Source organism: Dipodomys spectabilis, unplaced genomic scaffold (genome assembly GCF_019054845.1).
Source record: "Dipodomys spectabilis isolate Male_0828 unplaced genomic scaffold, ASM1905484v1 ptg000894l, whole genome shotgun sequence".
Lineage (NCBI taxonomy): Eukaryota > Metazoa > Chordata > Mammalia > Rodentia > Heteromyidae > Dipodomys > Dipodomys spectabilis.
Window position 1 is genome coordinate 2,501 of NW_024871571.1, and position 27,701 is coordinate 30,201.

Sequence of the window (27,701 nt, forward strand, 5' to 3'; positions counted from 1 at the left end):
TCACCTGCATCCCTCTCAGAAGGGGTGTCTGATTATATTTGCAGATTTAGGTGTGTGTGTGTGTGTGTGTGTGTGTTTAATGTAGCTTTTAAAACAAACAAGCAAAAAAGGATTTTTAGACTTCAGGTAAAAATATGCAATTTAGCCAGGCACCGGTGGGCTCACACCCGTCATCCTGTCTCCTCGGGAGGCTGAGATCTGAGGATCGCGGTTCAAAGCCAGCCCCAGCAGGATGTGAGACTCTGATCTCCCATGAACCACCAGAAAACCAGAAGTGGCGCCGTGGCTTGAGTGGTAGAGCGCCCGCCTTGAGCAGAAGAGCTCAGGGACAGCGCCTGGGGCCTGAGTTCAAGCCCCCGGCCCCCCCAACAACAGCTTCTCTGGAATACTGTCGCAGTGAACCCAGCGAGACAGACAATGCATCAGCCTGGAGAGCCGGCTTCGCACACCCACCTGAGCTTTAGAACAGAGGGCACGCTCGGGCCTTGATGTTGGAAGAGGAGGGAAGCCCCCCCTCGATACCTGCCACCCCCGCTTTCCTCCATCCCACGTCCCCCAGTGCCTCTCCAGAAGGAAGCCAGCTCCACCCGAACCCCAACACTGCTTGTCCGATTTGAGATCTTCTCCCTACCCCCCCACCTCGAGGGGACCACAGCTCATCCCTGTCTCATGGTTGGAATGGCAGCGACTCCCAGAATCCCTGGCCGGGGCGGGGCGGGGGGGGGGTGAGCGGGAGGGTGCTGGAGGGGGTGGGGTGGGGAGGGATGGGAGACAGCGGGTTAATATTACAGGCCCTGGGGTACGTGAGCTGGGCCAGGCCTGATATCGGGGTGGGCGATGGCTGTTAAACTCTAAAGACAGGTGAAATGGGAAAGGGAGGGGGGGTCACCTCCGGGAAGAGGGGACCAGCTGAAGTAGCGGGGTGAATCCAGAGTGTCCTCCACCCCGTGTACCCTCCCTCCCTGCCCCCCCCCCCCAAATCATGGCCCCTACCAGCCATGGCTCAGGCCGGGTCTCTCTGCTAGTTATGTCTAAGAGCCCAAAGCAAGCTTTGATTTCACGTCGGCCATACTCATCTGCCTTCCAAAAATAAGCCCCTACCGCCGCCGTGCCGAGGGGAGGAAAACAAGAAGGGCGGTATTTTTAGGGTCATTAATTCTGACCACGTGTCTGACCGGCAAGGGTGGCTAACCCCGAGGCTGCCGGACACCGGCATGTCCTGGAGAGGAGGAGGAAGCGTCCAGGGCGCGCTGCGGGCGCTCTCTTCCTGCCGTCTTCCTAGGCCGGGCAGCTGGCACCCGGGCCAACAGCACCCTGCTGGACTCCAGGGCCTGGGGCAGCCTGCTGTCCAGGTCTCGAGCCGGCCTGGCTGCAGCGATCGCCCGGTGCCTTGGGAAAGCGGCTACTTTGTGGGGGATCAAGAGACAGCGGAGACTGTACTGCAACGTGGGCATCGGCTTCCATCTCCAGATCGCCCCCGACGGCCGGATCAGCGGCACCCACCAGGAGAACCCCTACAGTGAGTGGCAGGCCGGGGGGTGCTGCGCGGGTTTCCACAGGGTCCCGGCTGGGAAAGAGCAGAGACCCCTCTTGCTCCAAGTGGAGAGATGCATCTTCTCCACCGCCACGTGCACCATTAGCTCCGTCCCCCGCTTTAGTGCAGGCTCTTTCGGGTGATTTACTTATTGGTCGGTTATGGGGGGCTGGAACTCGGGGCCTGGGCGCCGTCCCTCAGCTCTTCAGCTCACGGCGGGCGCTCTACCCCTTGAGCCACAGCACCACTTCCGGTTTCCTTGGAGATCAGAGTCTCACGGGCTTTCCTGCCCAGGCTGGCTTTGAACCGCGATCCTCAGATCTCAGCCTCCTGGGAGCTGGGAGGATGGCCCCCCCATGGCCAGACAGAGTGAGGAGACTCGGATCAAATTAGACACGAGCTGTATCTGTGCATGCTGGTTTCTCAGATTCTCCTCCATCTCTCCCTTCCTCCTGCCCACCCCCACCCCACACACACACCGGGGGTCCTGGATGGCAGGTGGCAGGCAGGGGTCCAACCCCAGCCCAGACAGGATGGGCCGGCCATCTCCCTCCCTCTGAACGTGGGGTTTGTGCATTGCATGATTGGAGGTTGGTTGAAACCGATGGGGCATGCACTTGTATCATTAATAAATAATATTAATAATGGTAATAGTAATCACTGGGTGCCCGGTGGCTCCCGCCCTGTCATCCCAGCTACTCAGGAGGCTGAGATCTGAGGATCTCGGTTCAAAGCCAGCCTGGGCAGCAAAGCCCGTGAGACTCTTTTACCTCCGGTGAACCAGCAAAAAGCTAGAAGTGTTGCCGTGGCTCAAGTGGGTAGAGCGCTAGCCTGGAACCAAAACAAAAAGGTCAGGGATAGACAGCACCCCAGGACCTGAGTTCAAGCCCCCCAGAACCGGCACAAAATAATCATAATAATGAGGAGGAGGAGGAGGAAGAGGAGGAGGAGGAGGAGGAGGAGGAGGAGGGAGAAGAGGGGGAGGAGGAGGAGGAGGAGGAGGGAGGAGGAGGGGGAGACGGGAGAGGAGGTGGAAGAAAAGGAGGAGGAGGGGGAGAGGAGGAGGAGGAGGAAGAGGAGAAGAGGAGGAGAAGAGGAAGAGGAGGAGGAGAAGAGGAGGAAGAGGAGGGGGGGAGGGGAGGGGAGATGGAAGAGGAGGTGGAAGAAAAGGAGGAGGAGGAGAAGAGGAGGAGGGGGGAGGAAGAGGAGAAGAGGAGGAGAAGAGGAGGAGGAGGGAGGAGGAGGAGGAGGAGGAGGAGGAGGAGGAGGAGGAGGAGGAGGAGGAGAGGAGGAGGAGAAGAAGAAGAAGAAGAAGAAGAAGAAGAAGAAGAAGAAGAAGAAGAAGAAGAAGAGGAAGAAGAGGAAGAGGAGGAGGGGGAGGAAGGGGAGGAGGGGGAGGAGGGGGAGGAGAAGAGGAGGAGGAGGAGGAGAAGAGGAGGAAGAGGAGGGAGAAGAGGAGGAGAGGAGGTGGAAGAAAAAGGAGGAGGAGGAGGAGGAGAAGGAGGAGGAGGAAGACTTCCAAGTGTTCATTTGGGCAGAAGCTCAGATCTGGGCTGGCCTCAGTACCTTGGAGAGCTGGCGTGGCTGGGCGGGTCAGGTCTAGCAAAGTGGGGGATGGACATCCCGAACTTGGGGAGCCCCACAAGGACCTGCACACGAGCCTCAGGTAATGTGGTTCTCTCCCCCACCCCCCGCCCCTGCCCCGTTTCCTTGCCAGGCCTTCTGGAAATTTCCACCGTGGAGCGAGGCGTGGTGAGCCTGTTTGGGGTGAAAAAGCGCCCTGTTTGTCGCCATGAACAGCAAAGGCAGGTTATACACCACGGTGAGTTCAGCGTCTCGGGTGGGTTTGCTCCTGGCCACGCTTCAAGGTTCAAAGCCAGCCTGGGCGGGAAAGTCCCTGAGATTCTTAACTCCAGTGAGCCACTGGAAAAACCTGGAAAGGGAGCATGGTTACAGCTCTAGCCTTGAGCAAAAAGCTCAGGGACAGCATCCAGGCCCTGAGTTCAAGCCCCAGGACTAGCACTCTATCTATCTATCTATCTGTCTGTCTGTCTGTCTGTCTGTCTGTCTGTCTGTCTGTCTGTCTGTCTGTCTGTCTGTCTATCTGTCTGTCTGTCTGTCTGTCTGTGTACACATATACACACATATATGTATGTACAAATGTATACACATATATGTATGTATTATCTATGAGATATATGTAAGATCCCTATGGTGGTGAAGTGAGATTTTTTTTTAATTTACTGAAGCACAGCAGGCTGGTGGTGTAGCTCAGTGGTAGAGTGCTTGCCTAGCATGCAAAAGGACCCCGGTTCTAATCCTCAGCACTGCAGAAAAAGGAAGGAAGAAGGAGGTTTAAGTTTGCCTGTCATCCCAGCGACTCAGAGGCTGAGATCTGAGGATCGCGGTTCAAAGCCAGGCCGGGCACGAAAGTCCCTGAGACTCTGATCTCCCATAAACCACCAGAAAACCAGAAGTGGCGCTGTGACTCAAGTGGTAGAGCACCGCCTTGAGCTGAAGAGCTGAGGGACACCGCCCAGGCCCAGAGTTCAAGCCCCATGACTGCCAAAAAACAACAAAAAAGAGGAAGCAGTTCAGATGATCCTGGAGCAACACCGGTTTGAGGCAGACCAGGACTGGTGCTGGGAGCCCCCTTATAATGGGGGTACACTGGGCAGGGGGAACCCCTGCCTTACCACCTTTCGTGCTAATGTGTCGGTGGCCGGGTCATTTATGGCAATCCATGGCACAGATCCAAGATGGCGGCCCTCCAGCTCAGCAATGCGCTCCCTGGAGGTGTGTGATTTGATGCTGCAGGTTGGATGTGGGGTGAGGGGGGCCTGCAGGTATCCCCGCTCCTATTGAACCCCCTTTTTGGAGGCAGAGCATCATGACACCCCACTGCGACCCCAGCCCTGAAGGGTAGCAGGTTGGTTCTAAGTCTGAGGCGTAGAGTGGGGGGGGGGGGGCATTCTCTCCACCATTCTTGGGGGGCGGGAAGCTGCCTGGGACTCGCCGTGGCTTTGGCGGGCAGACACCCCCTCTGCGGGGTGAGGGGGGGTTCTCCAAAGAGCCGGTGTAGCATCCCAAATCCTACTGAACCAGAGGGCCGGGTTCTTAGTGACAGGACACACCGGGGTGAAGACAAGCCACACACTCGCTTCACACACACACACACACACACCGGCCTCCTCCAACCAACCAGACTTCCAGAATTCTCCAAACCCAGGAGAGGGGCAGCCGCCCAAGCCCCTGCGCCTCCCTGGACAGCTCTGGAAAGCTCTGGACCGGCAGACGCTGGGGAAGGCTGTGGAATGATACGGAGGGGTGGGAGAATGATCCAGAAAGACGTTCAAGGGTGGTACCCACCCCTCCCTCAGGCCAGAGTTCTAGATGGGAACTTGGGGGGGGGGCGGGGGAAGAGGTGAGCCCAACTAAACTGCAGGAGCTGCACCCCAGGACCGAGTCTGAGGAAAGACCACCCTCCCCCACCGTCCCCGTCCTTCTAGATCCTTCTCTACCCTCCTCCATCTTTCTGGATCCTTCTCCATCCTTCTAGATCCTTCTCCACTCTTCTCCATCCTTCTCTGCCTCCAAGCACACAGTCAGCCTTTGGCTATAGAAGATAGTCTCCAACTTGGGGGGGGGATCTTCTTGTCCCCCCACCCCAGGCTAGGGTCAGAGAGGGGGCTGGGCAGCCCTGCCCCCTGGGTACCCCGTGGGTACGCCTGGTGACCAGATGCGCTGCCCAGCCCCCCTTCCGGGATGGCGGTCTGAAAACAAGTGACCAGCTGATCGGGTTCCATTCACAGGACTCCCCTCGAAGCCCCTGTCTCCCCCTCTTCCCCCTCCCCGCCCCCCCCCCCCCCGCTGTGGCCCAGCTGCTCCTGGCTTTCAATGGAGGTTGGGGGGGGGCAGGACAGAGCAGGAACAAGAGACAGCCCTGCGGGGTCAGAAAGTACACACGGGGGGCTGGGAAGGTGGCTCCGTGGTAGAGCACTTGCCTTGCATGCATGAGGCCCTGGGTTCGATTCCTCAGCACCACATAAGCAAAAAGAAAAAAGCCGGAAGTGGCGCTGTGGCTCAAGCGGCTAGAGCGCTAGCCTTGAGCTGAAGAGCTGAGGGACAGCGCCCAGGCCCAGAGTTCAAGTCCCACGGCTGACGGAAAAATAAATGAACTAAAATTAAGCAAGGACAGGGCGGGGGGGGGGGGGTTCAGCAGCTGTGCTCAGCTCTGGGACAAAGCTGTGAGTCTCATCACGGGCCACGGCTGGAGGTGCCGGCCCGGCTCCCAGCATTCCCTGCGCTCCTGGGCTCTGGGCGCCATACCGTTTGAGCCACAGCACCACGTCGAGCTTTTTGGTGGTTCATTGGAGATCAGAGTCTCCTAGACGTGCCTGCCCGGGGCTGGCTTCCAAGCAGGATCCTCAGATCTCAGCCTCCTGGGTAGCTGGGATGACAGGCAGGAGCCATGAGTGCCTGGCTGGTTTTGTTTTTGCCAGGAGATTGAAATGCTGCCGCTCCGATTTCTCCTTCCTTCCCTCCTCCCTTCCTTTCTCCCTCCCTCTCTGTCTCCTTCCTTCCTTCTTTCTCCCTTCTTCCTTCCTCTTTCTATCCTTCCCTCCTTCTTTCCCCCCCTCTCTCCCTTTTTCCTTCCCTCCTTTCCTCCTTCCTCCTCTCCTACCTCCCCCCTCCTCTCTCTCTCTCTCTCTTTCTCTGTGGAACTGGGGTTTTTCACCTCAAGTCCTTTCTCTTGCTAGGTAGGAGCTACGTCCCCAAGCCCGTTTACTTTCTGTATTCGTTAAGGTTGTATTTTTTGATGGGCTCTCACGTTTGTCTGTCTGTCTGTTGTTTCCTTGTTTTGTTTGTTTTTAGCCTAAGGCCAGACTGCCATCTTCTTATTTAACCTCTTTACATGTCTCAGTATCTGGGACCACAGGTACACACAACCATACCTGCCTTTCTTGTTGAGATGGGGTAGGGTGTGTGTGTGTGGGGGGGGGGGGGGTGCTGGCTTTAAACTCGACCCCATCTGATCTCTGCCTCCAGAGTCGTCGGGATTACAGGCATGCACCACCCTGTCAGTCTTCACGCTCCCCTTTCTCTAGAGAAAAGGGATCTTCCACCCTGGAGGAGTCCGGGGTGAGCACCCAGGGTGGATTTCTCAGGCATGCACACACTTCCTGTGTAGGACAGGAAGTTCAACCTTCATCCCCTGAACAGGTGCCTCCCCTTCCCCCCCCCACCGCCCCCCCCCTCCCGCCACGGCCCACTCAGCCATCCAGCCGGCCATGGAGGAGGAAGTCACGGTTGTTTCCTGGGCTCCTTGGTCTCCTCTTGCCATGTTGAGAACCACATTCTACACATACAAACACACACACACACACACACCACGCTGCTGCTCACCATAGCTGGCCCTGGGAGAGGAGGAAGAGGAGGAGGGGCGGGTGAACTGGCAAAGACCCATGAGCTCATTAGGCTCCTGATCTCCTCCACCTGCTCCCCACAGCCTCGAACTTTCCAGTAAAAAGGAGCTAAGGGTAAAAGGGGGGATGCTTGCCCCAGCGCCCACAATGAATAAGTTGAAAAATCCCAAACTAGAACCCCATGTCTGGATTCTCCTCCACCTCCCCTCCCCTCCCCAGCCCTCCCCGGTCCTTCCTCTATGGGAAAACCTCACCATGGAAGGAGTTCGTAAAATAAAAACAGTGTTCAACCAGCACAGCGCCGGCGGCTCCCGCCTGGCATCCCAGCGACTCAGGAGGCTGAGAGCTGAGGATCGAGGTTCAAAGCCAGCCCTGGCGGGAAAGTCCGTGAGACTCTGATCTCCAGTGAACCAGCAGAAAACCGGAAGTGGCGCTGTGGCTCAAGGGATAGAGCGCCAGCCTTGAGCTGAAGAGCTGAGGGACAGCGCCCAGGCCCTGAGTTCGAGCCCCATGACCGACCAAAAAGAAAAAAAAATTCACCAATCAGAAAGTCAGGTGATCTGACTTCAACCCCACTTCACCCTCCCCCCACCCCAGGACATCGATCCTCCTTCTACACCACCATAGGACATCGATCCTCCTTCTACACCCCCATAGGACATCGATCCTCCTTCTACACCCCCATAGGACATCGATCCTCCTTCTACACCCCCATAGGACATCCATCCTCCTTCTACACCCCCATAGGACATCGATTCTCCTTCTACGTCCCCATAGGACAGTGATCCTCCTTCTATGTCCCCATAGAACATCGATCCTCCTTCTATGTCCCCATAGGACATCGATCCTCCTTCTATGTCCCCATAGGACATCGATCCTCCTTCTATGTCCCCATAGGACATCGATCCTCCTACTATGTCTCCATAGGACAGTGATCCTCGTTCTAGGCTCCTAGCCTGGGTTTTCCCATTGTAAAAGAGGGACATGGTAGAAGACCCCTCTGAAGGCCTCCGAAGCTTCTCCCTCTTCTTAACCTTTCAGGATTCTGTCCTCCAAGGTTGAAATGTGTCTCACCCAGGGTGGGACCAGGGTGCGGGGCAGGGGCCACCCCTTCCCCATGGCTGAGCCTCTCCTCTCTGTCCGTCTCTTTGCAGCCCAGCTTCAAGGAGCAGTGCAGGTTCCGAGAAACGCTCCTGCCCAACAATTACAACGCCTACGAGTCGGACGTGCACCGGGGGTGCTACATCGCACTGAGCAAACACGGGAGGGTAAAGCGGGGGACCAAGGTGTCCCCCACCATGACGGTCACCCACTTCCTCCCTAGGATATGAGGACTGGGGGGGGGAGACGATGAGGCTCCCCCCTCCCCCAAGCTGGGCAGCTGCCTCTTGTCCATTGGAAGTTGGCACAAGTCCACGGCTGAACATGGTTTCACCTGGTCCGTGGGGAGGCGGGGCTTGGGGCCTCTGATCACGGGGTGGGGGATGGGGGGAGGGAGGCGTTGTTTTCGTGGCAGGTGTGTGTGTGTGTGTGTGCACGTAGGTGTGGACACACGCTCAGCAGACCCCACACACACCTCACCCCCACCCCCGGGGGCTCACAAACCGTGGCTCCTCCTAGCTACTCAGGAGACTGAGATCTGGAGGATCACTGTTCAAAACCACCACCATCACCACCCTCCTCCAGGGGGAGGAGGGGAGGAAAAGCCCATGAGATTCCAGCTCCAGAATCAGCAGCTTTAAAAAAAAGCAAAAAGCAGGACCGGAGGAGTGGTTCAAGCGGTCAAGCGCCAGCCATACCAAGTGACGTGGAGCAAACGAACTAAGCGCAAGGCCTTGAGTTCAAACCCTGGTACTTCCCCCTCAAAGAAACAAGGAATGTCGTTTGCCAACGCAGCAGAATGGATGTGGGCTTCGTTCTACCTCTTTCTGGTGACTTTCCCCATGTTCGCCCCCCGAGTTAGACACCACTAACTGCTCAGGCTGCCTGGGTGGTGGGAAGAAGAAGACATCCTGGCATTAGACAGGGAAGGAAGAGAGAGAGAGAGGGAGAGAGAGAGAGAGGGAGACTTCGTGGCAAACCAGCAACAGAGTGACCAGGAATGCTGGGGGGACCCCGGTCCCCAACTTGGGAAAAGCAAAACCACCGAGCAGGAGGAAACACCAGCTGCTGCTCCGCCCAGAGGACTCCCCGCTTCCCAGCGACCCCCCCCCTCCGAACCCAGATCTTATTTTAACCCGGGATGACCAAGATTCTAATAATGGCAACCTCTGGCTGGGGTGTGTGTGTGTGTGTGTGTGTGTGTGTGTGTGTGTGTGTGTGTGTGTGTGTGCGCGTGTGCAAACTAGGATACAAAGCGGAGACCTTGGATGCTTCCCGGGCTATCTCCAGGAATTCCCACCCCCCTCCCCGCCCTCATCGGATCCCTCATCTCACACACAAGCACCAGCCCCGAGTGCACTCCTCCCGTCTCTCCCGATCCTCCTCCTCTTCCCTTCTTTCTTCCTTTACAGTCAGGGGCTGTGTGCTGATTCTGCGGGGTTTGGGGGTGGCGGGGGGTGGGGTGGGGTGCAGCGGAAAGCGGTTCCTGGAGAATCCTTTAAAGCAGAGGTTCCCCCATTCCCCCCTCCCCCACCCCCTGCCTGCGAGGGGGAGGGGGAGGGGGGACTCTAAAACACGGTCAGCCTAGATTTCGTTGTCTTTTGGGGGCGTTCCTACATCTGAAACCAGAGAGGGGGGTGCAAGTATTTTCGGCCCATGCAAATCGGCCAGGGACAGAATAACTCACCCCCCCCCCCCAGTGCTCTTCTCCATTTGCAGACACCTGCGACTCTAGATAGGCCCCAGCCACAGCTGGCAATCGAAGGGAGACGTCGCACCCACGGCCACCTCCTAGGCCAGACATCAGAGCCCTGGGTGTCGCCCGAGGGAGTGGACGTCGGATGGACATTGGGACCCAGAGCTGAGACTTGGGTCAAAGGAGACAACTGGTCTACCTTGACTCCTGAGGCTCAGGACACAAAGCTGGGTGTTTGGTTGGTTTTGTCTTTGTGCCGGTCCTGGGGCTTGAACTCTCGAACCTGGGTGCTGTCTCTGGGTTCTCGTGTACCAAGCTAAAGCTGGTTTTGTTTTTTTGGTTTTGTTTTTTGTCAGTCCTGGGGCTTGAACCCGATTGGGGCCTGCGCGCTGTCCCTGAGCTTCTTTGGCTCCAGGCTGGTGCTCTACCGCTTGAGCCACGGTGCCACTTCTGGCTTTTTCTGAGTAGTTTATTGGACATAAGGGTATCCTGGACTTTCCTGCCCGGGCTGGCTTTGAACCTCGATCCTCAGATCTCAGCCTCCTGAGTAGCCGGGATTCCAGGAGGAAGCCACCAGCGCGGGGCTTGAAGCTGTTGTTGTTGCTGTTTGTTGGTTTGTGTTGACCAACTCCGGTCCCCTGTATCCGTCTCGTTCACAAGGCGTATTAGAGATGGCGGCACTCAGAATGCCAGCCTGGCAGGGAAGCGGGCGGAGGCTGGCTGTGGCAGGCCAGGAGTGGGAACACAGTTTGGGGCAGCAAAGCATTGGTATGAGATGGTGCTAACGAGAATCTGCCGGCCTGGAACACCCAGGTCTTTCCGGCATCTCTCTCTCTCTCTCCCCCTTTTCTTCTTCTCCCTCTCCCTCCCTTCCTCTCTCCTTCATTCTCCCTTTCCCTCTTATTCTCTCTCTGTGTCTCTGTCTGTCTGTCTCTCTCTGTGTCTCTGTCTGTCTGTCTGTCTCTCCTCATAATACCCTGACAAGGAGTTTCACTGCACATCTCCATTTTCCACATTAGGAGTGAGAAGAAGAAATAACCAACCCAGCCAGGATTGATTGGCACAAACCCATGACCAGGGTGGGGCTGGGGTGGGGCCGGGGCGGGGCCGAGGCAAGCCAGGGGCGGGGCCGGGGCGGGGCTGGGGCGGGGCCGGGGCTGGCCCGAGGCAAGCCAGCGGTGGGGCCGGGGCGGGGCCGGGGCGGAGCCGGGGCGGGGCCAGGGCTGGCCTCAGACAAGCCAGGGGTGGGGCCAGGGCGGGGCCGGGGCGGGGCTGGGCGGGGCCGGGGCTGGTCAGGGGCGGGGCCGGGCGGGGCCGGGGCGGGGCCAGGGCTGGTCAGGGGCGGGGCCGGGGCGGGGCCGAGGCAAGCCAGGGGCGGGGCCGGGGCGGGGCCGGGGCGGGGCCGGGGCTGGCCCGAGGCAAGCCAGCGGTGGGGCCGGGGCGGGGCCGGGGCGGGGCCGGGGCGGGGCTGGGCGGGGCCGGGGCTGGTCAGGGGCGGGGCTGGGCGGGGGCCAGGGCTGGTCAGGGGCGGGGCCGGGCGAGGCCGGGGCGGGGCCGGGGCTGGTCAGAGCAGGGGAAGGGCAGCCAGGCCTCTTCACCCCCTTCTGTCCTCACACAGTGCTCCTTCCCACGTAGGGCCCACTGAGTCCCAGCGGGGCTGCCACGGGCACCAGGGCAGAGCGAGCCCCACTTGCCCACGGAGGCCTCGCGCCCCGCCATCCCCAGCAAGAGGCTGGGTTTAGGAGGTTTTTTTGGCTGTGGTCGGTCGTGGGGCTCGAACTCACGGCCTGGGCGCTGTCCCTCAGCTCTTCAGCTCAAGGCTGGCGCTCTACCACTTGAGCCACAGCGCCACTTCTGATTTTCTGGTGGTTTATGGGAGATCAGAGTCTCACGGCCTTTCCTGCCCGGGCTGGCTTTGAACCGTGATCCTCAGATCTCAGCCTCCTGCGAGGCTGGGATGCCAGGTGTGAGCCCTATCGAGTTGTATAATTAACACGCAAGTTCCCTCCATCACCCAAAACCATGGCTCACACTGGCTCTGGGTCTTTGGCCTGGGCTGTTTGTGGATTAAGAAAGCCAGCAGGGTGTTTTGTTCGCTTGTTTGTTTGTTCTTCTCATCTGGTTCAAGGTGCCACGTCCTCTCCTCTCTGGATATACAGATAGAAACCCCAAGGCTGACATTCTTTCCCCCCCTCCTTCTTCCCCCCCATCCTGCTTGGATCTCTTCTTCCCATGTGAGCCCCAGGTACCTTTCCTGTCCTGAACCCTCGGTTCTTTCAAACCTCGGCCCTTGGAAGGGTCCGTGAAGCCCCCATCTCCTGCCAGTTGCTTCATCCCAGCTGCTCAGGAGGCTGAGCTCTGGAGATGGCCGTTCAAAGCCAGCCCTGGGCAGGAAATCCCATCAGACTCTTATTTCCAAGGAACCACCAAAAAAGCTGGACGTGGCAGCGTGACTCAAGGGGTAGAGCACCAGCCTTGAGTAGAAAAGCTCAGGGAGGAAGTGGGCTGTGGCTCAGGTGGTAGAGCGCCCGCCTTGAGTTGAAGAGCTGAGGGACAGCGCCCAGGCCCTGAGTTCAAGACCCATGACTGACAAAAAAGAAAAGAAAGAAAAAGAAAAGCTCAGGGACCAGCGTCCGGGCCCTGAGTTCGAGCCTCAATATTGGCACGCACAAATAATAATAATAATAATCTCCTCTCCCTGTGTTTCCCCCTACAAAGACAGGAGGTCTGTAGTAGTTGCTCCTTTCCCATCTCCCGGGAAGAATCCAGCCTTTTCATTCCTTTCTGGGAAAAGCCACCAAGATGGCGGCGTTCGGAGACAGGTGTGTAAGATAGTTCTTCCCACAGCAGGGGCCGGGCTGGGGCTCCAGCTTTTGAGAACCAGATCTCGAAGCCAGGACAAACAGGGCCCACCCAGAGGCTCTGTGTGTGTGTGTGTGTGTGTGTGTGTGTGTGTGTGTGTGAACCAACTGGAATCCCGGCCTCCCACAGCTCATTCTGCACATATAGAAAAGCGCCCCAGACCCTGTTTACAAAGGAAGCCATCCTGGAGGTAGGCGGCAGCCAGCATGGAGAATCCCAAGGCTCTGTGGACCGTGTGTGAGATGCCACTTCTACTCTTTAACTACGTATGTGCTATGCACAAACCCCCCCTTCCCCCCCAAAAAAAAGGAAAAAAGGAAAAAAAAGTTGAAAAGTCTTTTTTTTTTTTATATCGATGTTTCTCTAAACCATTTGACTCCATCTCTCCTATTAAAACTGACAACAAACCTCCGGATGCAGATTGCTCTGATTGGATGGATTTGTTTGTTTTTGTCAGCCGTGGGGCTTGAACTCAGGACCCGGAGCACTGTCCCTGAGCTTTCTCACTCCGGGCTAGCATTCTACCACTTCTGGGTTTCTGGGGGCCCATTTGGAGAGAAGAATCTCACGGACTTTCCTGCCCGGAGGTTGGCTTCCAACCACGATCCTCAGCTCTCAGCCTCCTCCTGAGTAGCTGGGATGGCAGACGGGAGCCACCGGCTCTGATCTGATTGGTAGTGCTCAGAAAACTTCACACCCTGTACCTCTGTACTTCCATTCTGCTGTGATCTCCTAGGTGGGAAGTGAGACCAGGGGATTCCCCCCCCCCAATCATAAAGAATGAGGTGTCATTCTCCAAAGACTCTTCCTGGACGTGGTACCCAGGGCGGGGGCAGCTGGTGAACCCAGCCCATTAGACTGGGCTAAATTTAACCCTCCCCCTGCTCCAGGCCTCTCCCATCGGATCCTTCTGCTGACCCGTCCCTCACAGCCAGGCTATACTGATCCTCATGATGACACTGTATTTATAGATTTATCTTTCTGAGAAGAACTCAATGCCCTTTTGGGGGATTAGCTCATGGCAGGGGAGGAGGGGAGGGGGGAAGGGGAAGGGGAGGGGGAGGGGGTGTCTTCTCTCTCTAAGACAGAGGAACGAGCCAGACATGGAGACTCAGAGATGGTTTTTGCTTTTGTTTTGTCGGTGGCGGGGCTTGAACTCAGGGCCTGGGCGCTGTCCCTCAGCTCTTCAGCTCAAGGCGGGCGCTCTACCACCTGAGCCACAGCGTCACTTCTGGTTTTTCCAGTGGTTTTATTGGTGATAAGAGTCTCACAGACTTTCCTGCCGGGGCTGGCTCTGAACCCCGATCCTCCGATCTCAGCCTCCTGGGTGGCTGGGATGGCAGGCGGGAGCCACAGGTGCCCAGCTGTATGTTGGGTTTTTGTTTTGTTTCGGTGCAGAGACTGCCTGGCTGAAATCCCTCGGATGCTTTCTTTCCCCCTCACCTCAGAGTCTAGTAAAAATCTAGGTGACGTTAAACCGAGTTCCTGGGGGTCGGCACAGGGTGGAATTCGCACTCAGACCCCGCCCTTGCTAGGCGCTCTGCTGCCTGAGCCACAGCTCCAGCCCCTTGGCCTCCTTGTCCTCTTCCCCCACCCCCAGAGAGGGGTGTGTGTGTGTGTGTGTGTGTGTGACGTAGTCCAGGCTGGTCTTGAACTGGCTGCCACTCTTTGCCCTCAGCCTCCGGGGCGGCTGGGACTCCAGGCGGCTCTTCTGGGCTGGGCGGCAGGTTGTTTTAACTCTTCTGCAGCTGTGGTTTGGGGTGCAGGGCGTTGCAATCCGGGGCTCTGGCCACCGGGTGGCGCTGCGGGAAGACCCCGGGGTCCCCACGGTAATCAATCCAAGCTAAGCCTCTTGTGGCCAAAAGGTGGGAGCATCTCCCCCCCCCCCCAAAGCTAGAGACAGCAGAAGACTCGGGGAGGGACCGGCCAGGACTCCCCCCCCCACCCCCCGCCCTTCCCCAGGTCCCTGTGTTTGCCGTTGGTGGCCTGACTTTAAGCAGGACTTCCGTCTACAAACCTAGTTGAATGAATTACCTGCAGCCTTGCAAGCTTGTGCGGGCTGCTGTGTGATCATTTTCTTCCTTCTTTTCTTTTTCATTATTATTATTATTATTTACTTATGTTGGGTGCCAGTCCCGGGGCTTTGAACTCAGGGCCCGGACACCGCTCTCTGAGCTTTTCCACTCAAGGCTGGCGCTCTACCACTTGAGCCACAGCACCACCTCTGGTTTTCTGGTGGTTCCCTGGAGATCAGAGTCTCACAGACTTTCCTGCCCGGGCTGGCTTTGAACTGTGATCCCAAGTTCAAGTCCTACCACTGACAAAAGATAAACAGACAAGCATCCTGGAGCGCACAGCACCAGCTGGAGAAGAGTTAGGCACAAAGATCTTAGTCACTAGTGATCAAAGTTTCCTTAGGAGCTGACACCCAGCGTCCGTCTGTCTGTCCATCAGTTTCGTCCTCCCCTGATAGTGGTGTCTGAGAGGAAGGAGACAGGAAGTTGGGGGGGCAGGGGACTCCCCCCGACACCCCGTTCACGGGGGGGGGGGGGGAACGCTGCTGGTAATCTTGCACGCTTGTCTCCGGATCAGCCAGGAGATAAACATCAGGCCTGATGTGGGATTCCTGTCACCTCTGCCCCCCCCCCCGCGCGCTGTGGCTTCTGGGAAATGCTTCCCCCCCCCCCCCCCCCAGCTGATTAGCAGTTCTAGGAAACAGAACGCAGAGTCTGCTCAGGCTGGGAAAACCCACGGGGCCTGCTCAGAGCCCAGGCTAGCCCAAACCCCGCTCTCTAAATCTACCCCCCCACCCCCTCCACACACACGCACACATCTTAGCGGTGGTCAGCTGATGGCTGCCTGGAGGGGCAAGGGTGGGGGACGCTGGTTCTAGAAGTTTCTCAGGCTAGGGAGTTGATACATGGCTGCCAGATCCCAGAGCTGTCTCCCAAGAATGCAGCCAGCCACTTCTGGCCCGCGGCTCGGCCGTCGCCGGTTCTAAGCTACCCACAGCTTTTCCTTCACTCAAAAACAGGGAAGAATAAAGCCGGGTACCGGCGGCTCCCGCCTGTCATCCCAGCTCCTCAGGAGGCTGAGATCTGAGGATCGCAGTTCAAAGCCAGCCCGGGCAGGAAAGTCCCTGTGAGACTCTGATCTCCAAGGAACCACCAAAAACTGGAAGTGGAGCTGTGGCTCAAGTGGTAGAGCGCCAGCCTTGAGTGAAAGAGCTCAGGGACAGCGCCCAGGCCCTGAGTTCAAGTCTCAGTACAGCATGCACACACACATACACGCTCACCACACACACACACACACACACACACACACACACACACAGCCATCCTCTGTCACCCTCTCAAAGACTCGAGGCGGTGTGCAGTTACCACCCCGTTCAGTCCCTGAAATCTCATCCAAATGAGTTTCTGCTTCTTGCTCCCTGCTCTGGGTGTGCTGGATGCCGTGCTGTCTGTCCTTCTCTGGGCCGCCTTTGGCCTTGATTTCTCTGCGCCCTCCATGTGTGGAGGGGAGAAAACCCAACGTAAATGTTATCCCTGCGCAGGTAGAGAAAATGGCAGGGGGGTGGGGGACGCTGGGCCTCCCTCATCTGCATCTCACTGACCCCACCGCAAACCTCCAGCCAAGCAACCACCTCAGCATTCGCAGTGTTCTTAAATATGACTCCGAATCTTGGAGGGATTGTGGGGGAGGGGGGTGCACGTGTGCACCAATCCTGGGACTTGAACTCTGGGCCTGGGCGCTGTCCCTCAGCTCTTCAGCTCAAGGCGGGCGCTCTACCACTTGAGCCACAGCACCACTTCCGGTTTTCTGGTGGTTCCTGGGAGATCAGAGTCTCATGGACTTTCCTGCCCGGGCTGGCTTTGAACCGCGATCCTCAGACCTCAGCCTCCTGAGGAGGTGGGATGACAGGCGGGAGCCACCGGCGCCCAGCAGTACTGACTGAGCTTTGAACTCAGGATCTTGTGCATACTAGACTGGAACCAAACAATGGAGTTATACCTGTAGTTCTGTTTTTCTGTCCATTGATTACGTGTGTGTGTGTGTGTGTGTGTGTGTGTGTGTGTGAATCCTGGGACTTTAACTCAGGTACTGTCTCTAGGTACTGTCTCTAACTTTTTTGTTCATGGCTGGTGCTCTACCACTTGAGCCACAGCACCACTTTTGGCTTTTTGGTGGTTTGTTGGAGATCAGAGTCTCATGGACTTTCCTGCTCAGGCTGGCTTTGAACCGCGATCCTCAGATCTCAGCCTCCTGAGTAGGTGGGATGACAGGCGGCTCAAGACTTCCAAAGTTTTGGAAGCATCAGTCGGTCTCTAGCGACTCAGTCTGTCCCAGGGATGGAGGCCCTTCCTGAGTCCGGGAAGACGCGGGGTAGAATGGGAACGAGGGCGGGGGGAGGGGGGGGGAGGGCAGCGAACAGGGCAGCCGGCCTGGTGTCATTTCCCGGGATGGAGCTGTGTGTCTGCGGCCAGGCTGAGCGTTTTCTGAGAAGTGTCTGGGCGTCTCTGGCCTCCTTTCCTGGAGCAGCTGCGGCACGGGAAACGCTCCCTTCATTACCGGAATGGCAGCCTTACAGCTCTTTCTGGAACTGGCAGGTTCTGTGCACCATCACCGATTTCTCTTTTTCCCTGTCCTGGGCCTTGAACTCAGGGCCTGGGCGCTGTCCCTGAGGCTCTTTGTGCTCCAGGCCAGCGCTCTACCACTTTGAGTCACAGCGCCCCTTGTGGCTTTTGCGGAGTGGCTCATCGGAGAGAAGAGTCTCACAGACGTTCCTGCCCAGGGCTGGCTTTGAACCTCCATCCTCGGATCTCAGCCTCCTGAGGGGCTGGGATGGCAGACACAAGCTACAGGGACCCAGCTTTTTGTTGTTGTTGTTGATGTTATTATTATGATTATTGAATGGGGTCTTGGTAGTTATATGGGTTGGATCACGATCCTCCTATTTATACTTCTGAAGTAGCTGGGATTTAAAAGGCACAAAGTGCCCGGTGCCTGAGTACACAATACTAAGTAAACTAGAAATGAAGAGACGTGCCCAAAGTCCCAGGCAAAGTACTGCTGATGTCAGAGCCTCAGGTCCCCAGAGCAAGAGAGAGACTCGCTGTACTTTGTCTGCACGTCACATCGCTCTCTGGCCGAGAGGCTGAGAGAGTTTCAGGAATCCGGAGGGACGTAGGAGCCAGCAGTACACATGGCACAGGTCTTCCAGAAAGCCATTTGGCAAGATGTATGAGGAGCCTGATGAGAAGAATAATCATTATCCTTATCACGCAGGGCCCCACATCCTTTAGCCCAGGAATTGCATTTCTAGGAATCCACACAAAGGAAACCGCTCCACGTGTGAGCAGAATTCAGGCACAAGGACGTTTGTCAGAAACGCATCCTTAATGATGAGAAATTGGAAATAACCTGTAGATCCAGTCGCAGGACAAAGTGTGAAACACATCCTGATAAAGGTGTTCATTCACCCACTAGTGACGTTCCTGTGTGTGTGTGTGTGTGTGTGTGTGTGTGTGTGTGCTGGTCGTGGGGCCTGAACTCTGGGCCTGGGCGCTGTCCCTCAGCTCTTCAGCTCAAGGCGAGCGCTCTACCCCTTGAGCCACAGCGCCACTTCCGGCTTTTTTCTTTCTGCTTATGTGGTGCTGAGGCATCGAACCCAGGGCCTCGGGATGCAAGGCGAGCGCTCTACCACTGAGCACCGTCCCAGCCCCGCCTGCGCCCCTTGGCCAGCAGAGACCGCGTCTGCCTTTTACTCGCCCACGATGAACAGGAGAGCCGGCCGCTGAGCGCACGGAGTTCTACTTTCCCCTCCTCCCCCGACGAGGGAAATAAGCTTTAAATTCAGCATCTACTTCCCTCCTTCCCTTGTTCCTGGGTCTCTAGGTCTCCCCGCAGGCCGCCTGGGCGCGGCGCGTGGCTCTGGAGCCTCTGAGCTGATGAATGGGAACACCAAGGAGGGCCCACGCCTACTAGCCCTAGTCCCTTTCTCCTCATTGGTCCATTTCCTCCTCTCCTCGCCTCTCATTGGTCCATTTCCTCCTTTCCTCCCTTCTCATTGGTCCATTTTCTCCTTTCCTCCCTTCTCATTGGTCCATTTCCTTCTTTCCTCCCTTCTCATTGGTCCATTTTCTCCTTACCTCCCTTCTCATTGGTCTGCTTTCTCCTTACCTCCCTTCTCATTGGTCCATTTTCGCCTTTCCTCCCTTCTCATTGGTCCTCCCTTCTTATTGGCCCATTCCCTCCCTTCCCTTCTCATTGGTCCATTCTCTTCTAATTGGTGCTCCCTTCTCATTGGCCCATTCCCTCCCTCCCTCCCTTCCCGTGGGCCCGGTCCCTCCCTTTTCTTATTGGTCCACTTCTTCCCTTCTTGCAGACGCATTCCCTCCCTCATTGGACCTCCCTTTTCTCTGGTCCCAGTCTCTCTTTTCTTCCCTGCTCATTGGTCTATTCCCTCCTGATTGGTCCCTTCCCTCCCTCCCTTCTCATTGGTCCTTTCCCTCCCTCCCTCCCTTCTCATTGGTCTTTTCCCTCCCTCCCTCCCTTCTCATTGGTCTTTTCCCTCCTTTCCTCTCTTCTCATTGGTCCTCCCTTCTCATTGGCCTAGTCTTTCCCTTCTTCCCTTCTCATTGGTCCATTCCCTCCCTTCTTCCCTTCTCATTGGTCCATTCCCTCCCTTCTTCCCTTCTCATTGGTCCATTCCCTCCCTTCTCCCTGGAGCCAGTAGGGGTGGGGAGTTGGTGGGGACTGGGGGGGGGGTCCCTCATTGTCTGCAGTGCCTGGGTGCCATCTTCTTCCTGTCTCATACCAACCAAAGGCCTTCAACCAGGACCCGCCGCCCAACCAAAGCCTGGCTGCGTTTCTTGGTTTCTTTTGTCTCCCTCCCTCCCTCCTCCCTCCCTGCCTCCCTCCCTCCCTGCCTCCTTCCTTCCTTCCTTCCTTCCTTCCTTCCTTCCTTCCTTCCTTCCTTCCTTCCTTCTTTCCTTCTTCTTTCATTTTCTTTTTTGGCCAGTCCTAGGGCTTGAACTCAGGGCCTGGGCGCTGTCCCTGAGCTTCTTTGGCTCAAGGCTGGCGCTCTACCCCTTGATCCACAGCGCCACTTCTGGTTTTTTCTGTGTCTGTGGTGCTGAGGAATGGAACCCAGGGCCTCCTGCATGCGAGGCAAGCGCTCTACCACGGAGCCACCTGCCCAGCCCTTTTGTGGATTTTTCTTCCACCATGCTCTTCTTAAATATCCATATCTGGGCTTCTCTTCTTTCTCCACTTCCAGGCCTGATTGCCCCCCCAAACTCTCAGATCTGAACCCCTCAACTCTCTCTCTCCTTCCCCCTCCCCCTCCTGCTCTTACCCCTTGCCCCTCCCCTCGCCAGTCCTTCATTCCCATGAGTCTTTCTCAGGATGGTTCAGGAACCTGTGTGCTTGGTTATTCTTTCTCTCTAGCCTCAAATGGTTTGTCTCCACCTCAGTTCAGGTCTCGTCTGGCACCTTCCAGAAGATGTCCAATGTCCCTTCCTACTGATCATCTTGTCCGTCTTCCTCCCCAGTGGCCACCTTGACCCCTGAATTTAGCCACGTCATTTCCACGATGGGAGTTCTCGGGGTCACCCCCCCGCGGGGTGAACACGGGGTCTCCATTTCCTCCTGTGCTGTCTCAGCCCGCTGGCAAGCTTGTCCGGCACATGCCTTTCTCAGGAGTTAGGTTAGACTGTAAGCGGGACTTACGAGCGGCTTTGGCTGGAAAGCACCTGTGAGAAACTCCAACAGGAAGTGAGAGCTGGGGGGGGGGAAATGCCTGACCGGGGGGGGGGGGGGGGGGGGGGGGGGAGACAGACACAGAGAGACAGAGAGACAGAGGGAGGGCTGAGCTTTGGGAAACAGACACACCTGTCATCCCAACCCTGGGAAGGCTGATGAAGGAGGCTCTGGAGTTGGAGGCCAACCTCTGTGACAGACCAAAGCCCTTGGAAGGAAGGAAAGAAGAAGAGAAGGAAGGGAAGGAGGGGGAAACTGAGGCTCAGGGGCTGAGGTGGCTTGCACACACCAAGGTCACACCCTGGGGTCACGGGAGCCTGTCTGCTACACCCATGATGCCTTGCTCACTCTCAGCTCTGCTAAGGATGAATCTTCCGGGGTCTCCACAGAGAGGCCGCTGCGGGGGGCCCCGTGGAGGCCCGGGAGGGGGATTCTCCCCCACCCTCCACCCCCAGGGCAGCAGGAGCCTCCCTCCCCCCCCCCCCAGGCCGTCCCAGCAGCCCTGACCTCCAGGGAGGCTGAGGGAATGCCTGCCGGCCCTGCCGCCCTCCGGAAGCCCCGCATCCTGCTTTCCACTGAATCCACAATGAGGCCGGGCTGTGACACACGCACGCACATGCTCCATCATCGACCCCCACCCCCCCCAGGCTGGAAACAGCCCTTCCAGACACATGCGGGGGGCTCGGGGAGCCCACAGGGAGGGGTCCAAGCGGGACGGGGGGGGGGGGGGGGACAGTGAGTCTCAGGATCCTGAGATCACAGAGGCCGGATGGACGGACAGGGCAGATTATCCCCTGGTGGGGACAGAAAACAGAGCAGCCTGACAGACAGGACAGAACAGGCAAGATGGGTTCCCTACCAGTTAAACCACGCACCCCCGCATCTCCTTTTTGCTTGGTTGTTTATTATTATTATTATTATCATCATTATTATTTTATGTATAGGAGGAGGAGGAGGATTTCTCCATTTATGGCCAAGCCAGCCTGGACTGCGATCCTCCTGTTTCTGTTTCCCTGACTAGTGCTTGCAATGCTCCCTCCATGGGATAAAGGTGTGTGCTACCACTCCCAGCCCCGGAGGTGGAGATGGGGGTCTTGTGACCATTCGGCTGGGCTGCGCTCCTAAGTTGGGTCCTCATGTCTCTGCCTCCCTAGTAGCCAGGGTGACCAGCTTGAGCCTCTTCTCCTGCTTCACTGCGATTATTAGAACAGCCAGGACACCGGGTCCTAACACAAACCTCAGGATCTCCACTTGTTCATGTATAATGTTCCTTGCCAACCATGCTTCTGGGCCGGGGGGTGGCTCAATGGTGGAGCGCTGGCCTTGCACGTATGAAGCCCTGGGTTCGATTCCTCAGTACCACATACACAGAAAAAAGCCAGAAGTGGCGGTGTGGCTCAAGTGGTAGAGCGCCAGCCCTGAGCAAAAGAAGCTCAGGGAGGGGCTGGGAAGGTGGCTCAGTGGTAGAGCGCTTGCCTAGCATGCATGAGGCCCTGGGTTTGATTCCTCAGCACCGGATAAGCAGAAAAAGCTGGAAGTAGCGCCGTGGCTCACGTGGTAGAGCGCCAGCCATGAGTTGAAGAGCTGAGGGACAGCACCCGGGCCCAGAGTTCAAGTCCCAGAACTGGGAAAAATAAAAAAAACATGTTTCCCTGGTGGTAGTGGTGGTGGTTGTCAGTCACGGGGCTTGAACTCAGGGCCTGGGCACCACCCCCGAGCTTTTCCACTCAAGGCTGGTGCTCTACCGCTTGAGCCATGCCTCCATATCTGGCTTTGGGTGGTTCATTGGAGAGAAGAACCGCCTGGACTTTCCTATCCAGGCTGGCTTCGAACCGCGATCCTCAGACCTCAGCCTCCTGAGTGGCTGGGATGGCAGGCAGAGCCACCAGCGCCTGGCTTGACTCTGGGGTTTGGAATGACTTCCAGAGCTTCTCCTTTCCAAGTCTCCCCCTCCCCTCCCCAAAGGTCAGCGGTGGCTTCTGTGCACCCCTTTCTCCAGCAGGGAAGGGGGGTGGGGGTGCCAGGGGGCCCTGGGATGGGGCAGAGGAAGCTGGGGGTCCGCCCAAGCTTGGAGCCTGGGAAAACCAAAATGAGCCGGGGCCCTGGGGGTGGCGGAGGGGATGGCGGAAGCTGTCCACTTCCGGAAGACTGCCAGCCTTCACACTTCCAGGGGAGAGGTCAGGGTGTGTGTGTGTGTGTGTGTGTGTGTGTGTGTGTGTGTGTGTCTGTGTGTGTCTGTGTGTGTGTGTGTTTCTGGAATCCACGTGCCCACAGATCTTGGCTATTGCATTTTTTTTTTCTTCCTACGAAGCTCCGATCGCAGCCCCCAAGGATGTGAGTCCTGGGAGGTTTGTTGGGTTTTTTTTTCTCTCTCTCTTTTTTTTTTTTTCCTGTTTGCTGTCCCATAACCTTTAAAAAGACCCGGGGGAAGGAGGGAGGGGAGCCCAGCGGCCAGGGAGAGCAGCCGGGAGGGTCAGCCTGCACACTGGATCCCAGCCATGTGGAGGCCCCCTCTCAGCCTCCTGCTCAGCGCCCTGGTCTTATCCAGCCCTGGGGTCACCGCCTTCCCCGATTCCTCCCCACTGCTCGATTCCAGCTGGGGCAGAGACCTGCTGCACCTGTACACAGCCTCAGCCAGGGCCGGCTTCCACCTCCAGATCCACGCAGACGGCCATGTGGACGGATCACCCCAGCAAACCATCTACAGTGAGTACAGACGGGGGTCTACGGGAGTGGGGGCGAAGAAAGAAGCCCAGGGCTAGCCCAAGGGGCTAACCCAGTCTCCTAGATTCTCCTAGATCCTGCTGTGTGTGTGTTTCGTTTTTGTTCTGTTGGTTTCTTTTCCTTTTTCCCTCTTGGGTGCCGGTCCTGGGGCTTGAACTCAGGACCCAGTGTAACTGCTTCTGAGCTTTGTCACTCAGTAATAACCGCCCTACCCCTCCAGCCATCGCACCCCACTTTTCAGCCTTCTGGTGGTTCCTGGGAGATCAGAGTCTCATGGACTTTCCTGCCCCGGGCTGGCTTTGAACCGTGATCCTCCGATCTCAGCCTCCTGAGTCGCTGGGATGACAGGCGGGAGCCACCTGGCTCATGTGTGTCCCCTTTTTTTAACCTTCAGGGAAGAGGTGTTTTGGGGTGTTTTTGGTTTTTGGTTTTTCTGGCATTTAGGGGTTTCTCCCAACACAAATGATTTCTATCTAGACCAAAACCTTCTTCCAGTAAGAGAGTTTTACTCTGCCCTGACCAGGCGCTTGAGAAGAACACAAGAAAAAAGCATCAAATAGCAGGAAGTTTCAGAGCAGGAGAGCGATGGAGGCGGAGGCCCACAAGGGGACCAAGTTACCCCAAAGATCAGAACAGACGAGTTTTGCCAGGCCAGCGCCTCACGCCTGTCATCCCCGCTACACAGCAGCCTGAGATCTGAGGATCGAGGTTCAAAGCCAGCCCCAGGCAGGAAAGTCTTACTGCCATAGAACCACCAGAAAACCCAGAAGTGGAGCTGTGGCTCAAGTGGTAGAGCACCAGCCTTGAGTGAAAAAGCTCAGGGACAGCGCCCAGGCACTGAGTTCGAGCCCCGGGACGGGCACAAGAAAGAAAATAGATAAGTAAATAAAAAGGAAAACAGGGTGAGGAGAGCCGGAGGAGCTGGTCCTGGGTCTTGGGGTCCACCCTGGGTCCCCCCCGCCCGCCCAGCCCCTCAGCAACCACCAGCCTTGCCCTGGGATCTCACTCTTGGACCCCAGCCTCTAGAACATTCTGGTTCTGGGCTGGCAAGTGCCAGGAAGCCAGAGAGGTGTCAGGCAACGTGGCGCAGCTGCCCAGAGCCGGCCTGGCCCAGGAGTAAGGCCCCGAGTTCAAACCCCAGCCCCGCCCAAAGCAGAAATGAGCAAAAGGCATTTCAGTCCTGAATGACTAAGAGGACCTGAGCCAACGTCGGGCGCGTGTGCATGCATGTGCATGCGTGTGCGTGTGTGTGTGTGTGCACATGCACGCGCATGCTCTGATGCACGCACTAGCTAAGCATTGCATTTTGGAGGAAGATGAACCCTAGTCTAAGCCCGAGGTGGTTTACAAACCCAGGACGGTGGGAGACCCCCCCCCAGCTCCCCGAGTTGGTTCATCATCTTAGGTATGGTGCCCCTATGTGTGTGTTAAAATAAGACAGGAGGTAGATGGATGGATGGATGGATGCACAGACAGACAGACAGAACAGATAGACAGCAGCAGACAGATGGATAAAGTGGGTAATGGATGGATGATATCGATAGCTGGATAGATCAATAGATGATAGATATAGACCAGTAGATGATAAAGCTATAGATAATAGATATAACATTTAGACGATGGATGGACAGATGGATGGATGGATGGATGGATGGACAGATAAATGATAGACAGATGCATGAACAGATAACACATTCAACAGAGAGATGACAGATCAAGAGTAGATGACAGACAAATAGATACAACACACACAGAGTGGATGGACGGACGAATGGACAGTCTGATAGACAGACTGATGACAGATAAATGATGGATGGATGGATAGACAGATACTTGATGGATGGATGGACAGATAGGTGATAGATTCAAAGAAAGATGATAGATCAATGGATGATAAATAGATCAATGTATAGGCAGAGTGGATGGATGGGTGGATAGACACAGACAGACAGACAGACAGATAGATAGATAGATGATAGATAAACGATAGACAGATGATAGATTCAACAGAGGAATGATAGATCAATAGATAGATGATAGATAACTAGATACAACACATACCCAGCGTGGATGGATGATTGGTGGATGGATGGACGGACAGACAGATGATAGGTCGACAGACAGATAAAGGATGGATGGACAGATAGAAGATAGATTCAACAGATAGAGAACATACAGACAGTGGATGGATGGATGGATGGTCGCTAAAGATGGATATATATTGGGACAAGAACGTTCTGGAAAAGGGAGCAGAATCCTGCTCCGGGTACTGTGGCCCGATCCGTGCAGAGGAGGGGCTGGGCCCCAGTGGCGGATGAGTGGACGCAGAAGGCTGATGCTCTGGGGAGGAAGCAGCATGCTGCCTTTCCTTCTGATCAGCTCCTTGCGGTTTCCCGGCAGGCCGGGCACTGCCTCCAGCTCCTCCCCAGGCCGGGGAGGCTCAGCGGGGCCCGGCTGGGCCTTGGGAAGGGGCCGTGGCTAGTGCCCACCCGCTAACCCAGGCTGGGCAGTCCACGCCCGTCATCCCAGCGGCTCAGGAGGCCGAGATCTGAGGATCACGGTTCAAAGCCAGCCTGGGCAGGAAAGTCCCCCACGAGACTCTCATCTCCCATGAACCAGCAAAAAGTCGAAGCGGCGCTGTGGCTCGAGAGGTAGAGCGCCAGCCTTGAGCAGAAAAGCTCAGGCACAGCGCCCAGGTCCTGAGTTCAAGTCCCAGGATCAGCACAGGAAAGGGTGGGCTTAGCCTGGCAAATGTGGGCAGGTGTGAAGGCTCGGGGCTCTGAGCCCCCGGGGGGGGGCAGGGGGTCGTGGGGGGGCTGGCAGAGCCACGCCCAGCCCCGGCCTGGCCTCCCCGCAGGCGCACTGACCATCCGGTGGGAGGACGCGGACGTGGTGGTCATCCAAGGCGTGATGAGCCGCCGCTTCCTCTGCCTGGACAACCGCGGCCGGGCCTTCGGGTCGGTGAGTGTCCGGGGTGTGGGGGGCCCGGGAGGGGCTAGGTCATTCACCCTGGGACAAGGTCATTCACCCAGGAACAAGGTTATTCACCCCAGAGACAAGGTCATTCACTCCAGGACAAGGTCATCCATCCCCAAGACAAGGTCATTTGCCCCAGATTCAAAGTCATTCAGGCTTGGACAAGGTCACCACCCCAGGGGCAAGGTCACCACCCCAGAACAAGGTCATCCACCCCAGGGACAAGGTCATCCATTCCCAGGACAAGGTCACCACCCCAGGGGCGAGGTCATCCACCCCAGGACAAGGTCATCCCCAGGACAAGGTCATCCACCCCAGGACAAGGTCATCCCCAGGACAAGGTCACCACCCCAGGACAAGGTCATCCCCAGGACAAGGTCATCCACCCCAGGGACAAGGTCACCACCCCAGGGGCGAGGTCATCCACCCCAGGACAAGGTCATCCACCCCAGGGGCAAGGTCATTCACCCCAGGACAAGGTCATCCACCCCAGGGGCAAGGTCATTCACCCCAGGACAAGGTCACCATCCCAGGGGCGAGGTCATCCATTCCCAGGACAAGGTCACCATCCCAGGACAAGGTCACCACCCCAGGACAAGGTCATCCGCCCCAGGACAAGGTCATCCCCAGGACAAGGTCATCCGCCCCAGGAGCAAGGTCATTCACCCCAGGACAAGGTCACCACCCCAGGACAAGGTCATCCGCCCCAGGACAAGGTCACCATCCCAGGACAAGGTCACCACCCCAGGACAAGGTCATCCGCCCCAGGACAAGGTCATTCACCCCAGGACAAGGTCATCCGCCCCAGGACCAGGTCCCTCCCCGGGGCAAGGCCCTTGGCCCGGGGTCACTCGCGGGCCGGGCCCGCCGCTGACCCCGCGTCTCCCCGCAGCCGGACTTCCAGCCCGCGAGCTGCCGCTTCCGCCCGCGCCGCCTGGAGAACGGGCTGGACGTGTTCGAGTCCCCGGACCGGCGGCGCGCGCTGAGCCTGGGCGCGGCGGGGGCGTGGCCTCGGGGCGCGGCGGGGGCGTGGCCGCGCGGCGGGGCGGGGCCTCTGGGCGGGGCGGGGCCGCCGCCCGCGCAGGCGCAGTTCCTGGCGCGCCGGAACGAGCTGGCCCTGCCGCGCTTCCACACGGCGCGCCCGCGCCGCGCCACGCGCGCCGCCCCGCACGCGGGGGACCCGCTGCGCGTGCTCAAGCCGCGCCCGCGCCTGGCGCCCGCCGCGCCCCGCGCCGCCACCGCCGCCGCCTGCGCGCGCCGCCCCGCGCCGCCCCGCGCCGAGGACGCCAGCGACCCGCTCGGGGTGCTGCGGGGCGCGCGCGCGCGGGGGCCCGGCGCGGGGTGCGAGCCGGCGGCGCGGGGCGCGGCCTAGCCACAGCGCGGCCGCCCGCGACGAGGCCGTCCAGCCCCCCACGAGGCCGTCCAGCCCCCCACGAGGCCGTCCAGCCCCCCACGAGGCCGTCCAGCCCCCCACGAGGCCGTCCACCCCGGGACGAGGCCGTCCACCCCGGGACGAGGCCGTCCACCCCGGGACGAGGCCCTCCGCCCGGGACGAGGCCGTCCACCCCAGGACGAGGCCGTCCACCCCGGGACGAGGCCGTCCAGCCCCCCAAAAGGC

The 27,701-nt window shown here is 57.9% G+C and overlaps 2 protein-coding genes across 2 annotated transcripts; both read left to right on the forward strand.

Annotated features, from left to right (window-relative positions):
• Window positions 1-1,282: 1,282 nt before the first annotated feature.
• Window positions 1,283-8,291, forward strand: Fgf6 (fibroblast growth factor 6; the record flags this gene model as incomplete). The annotated part of the gene is given in 4 exon segments (XM_042673496.1): window positions 1,283-1,519; window positions 3,252-3,304; window positions 3,306-3,356; window positions 8,115-8,291. Coding segments are annotated over 4 exon segments (518 nt in total), but the record flags the coding sequence as incomplete, so codon positions are not given.
• Window positions 8,292-22,881: 14,590 nt separating this feature from the next.
• Fgf23 (fibroblast growth factor 23) lies at window positions 22,882-27,455 on the forward strand. Its single transcript, XM_042673494.1, has 3 exons — window positions 22,882-23,089; window positions 25,965-26,068; window positions 26,976-27,455. Exons 1-3 carry the CDS (start codon window positions 22,882-22,884, stop codon window positions 27,453-27,455), a joined length of 792 nt encoding a protein of 263 aa, XP_042529428.1.
• Window positions 27,456-27,701: the final 246 nt, after the last annotated feature.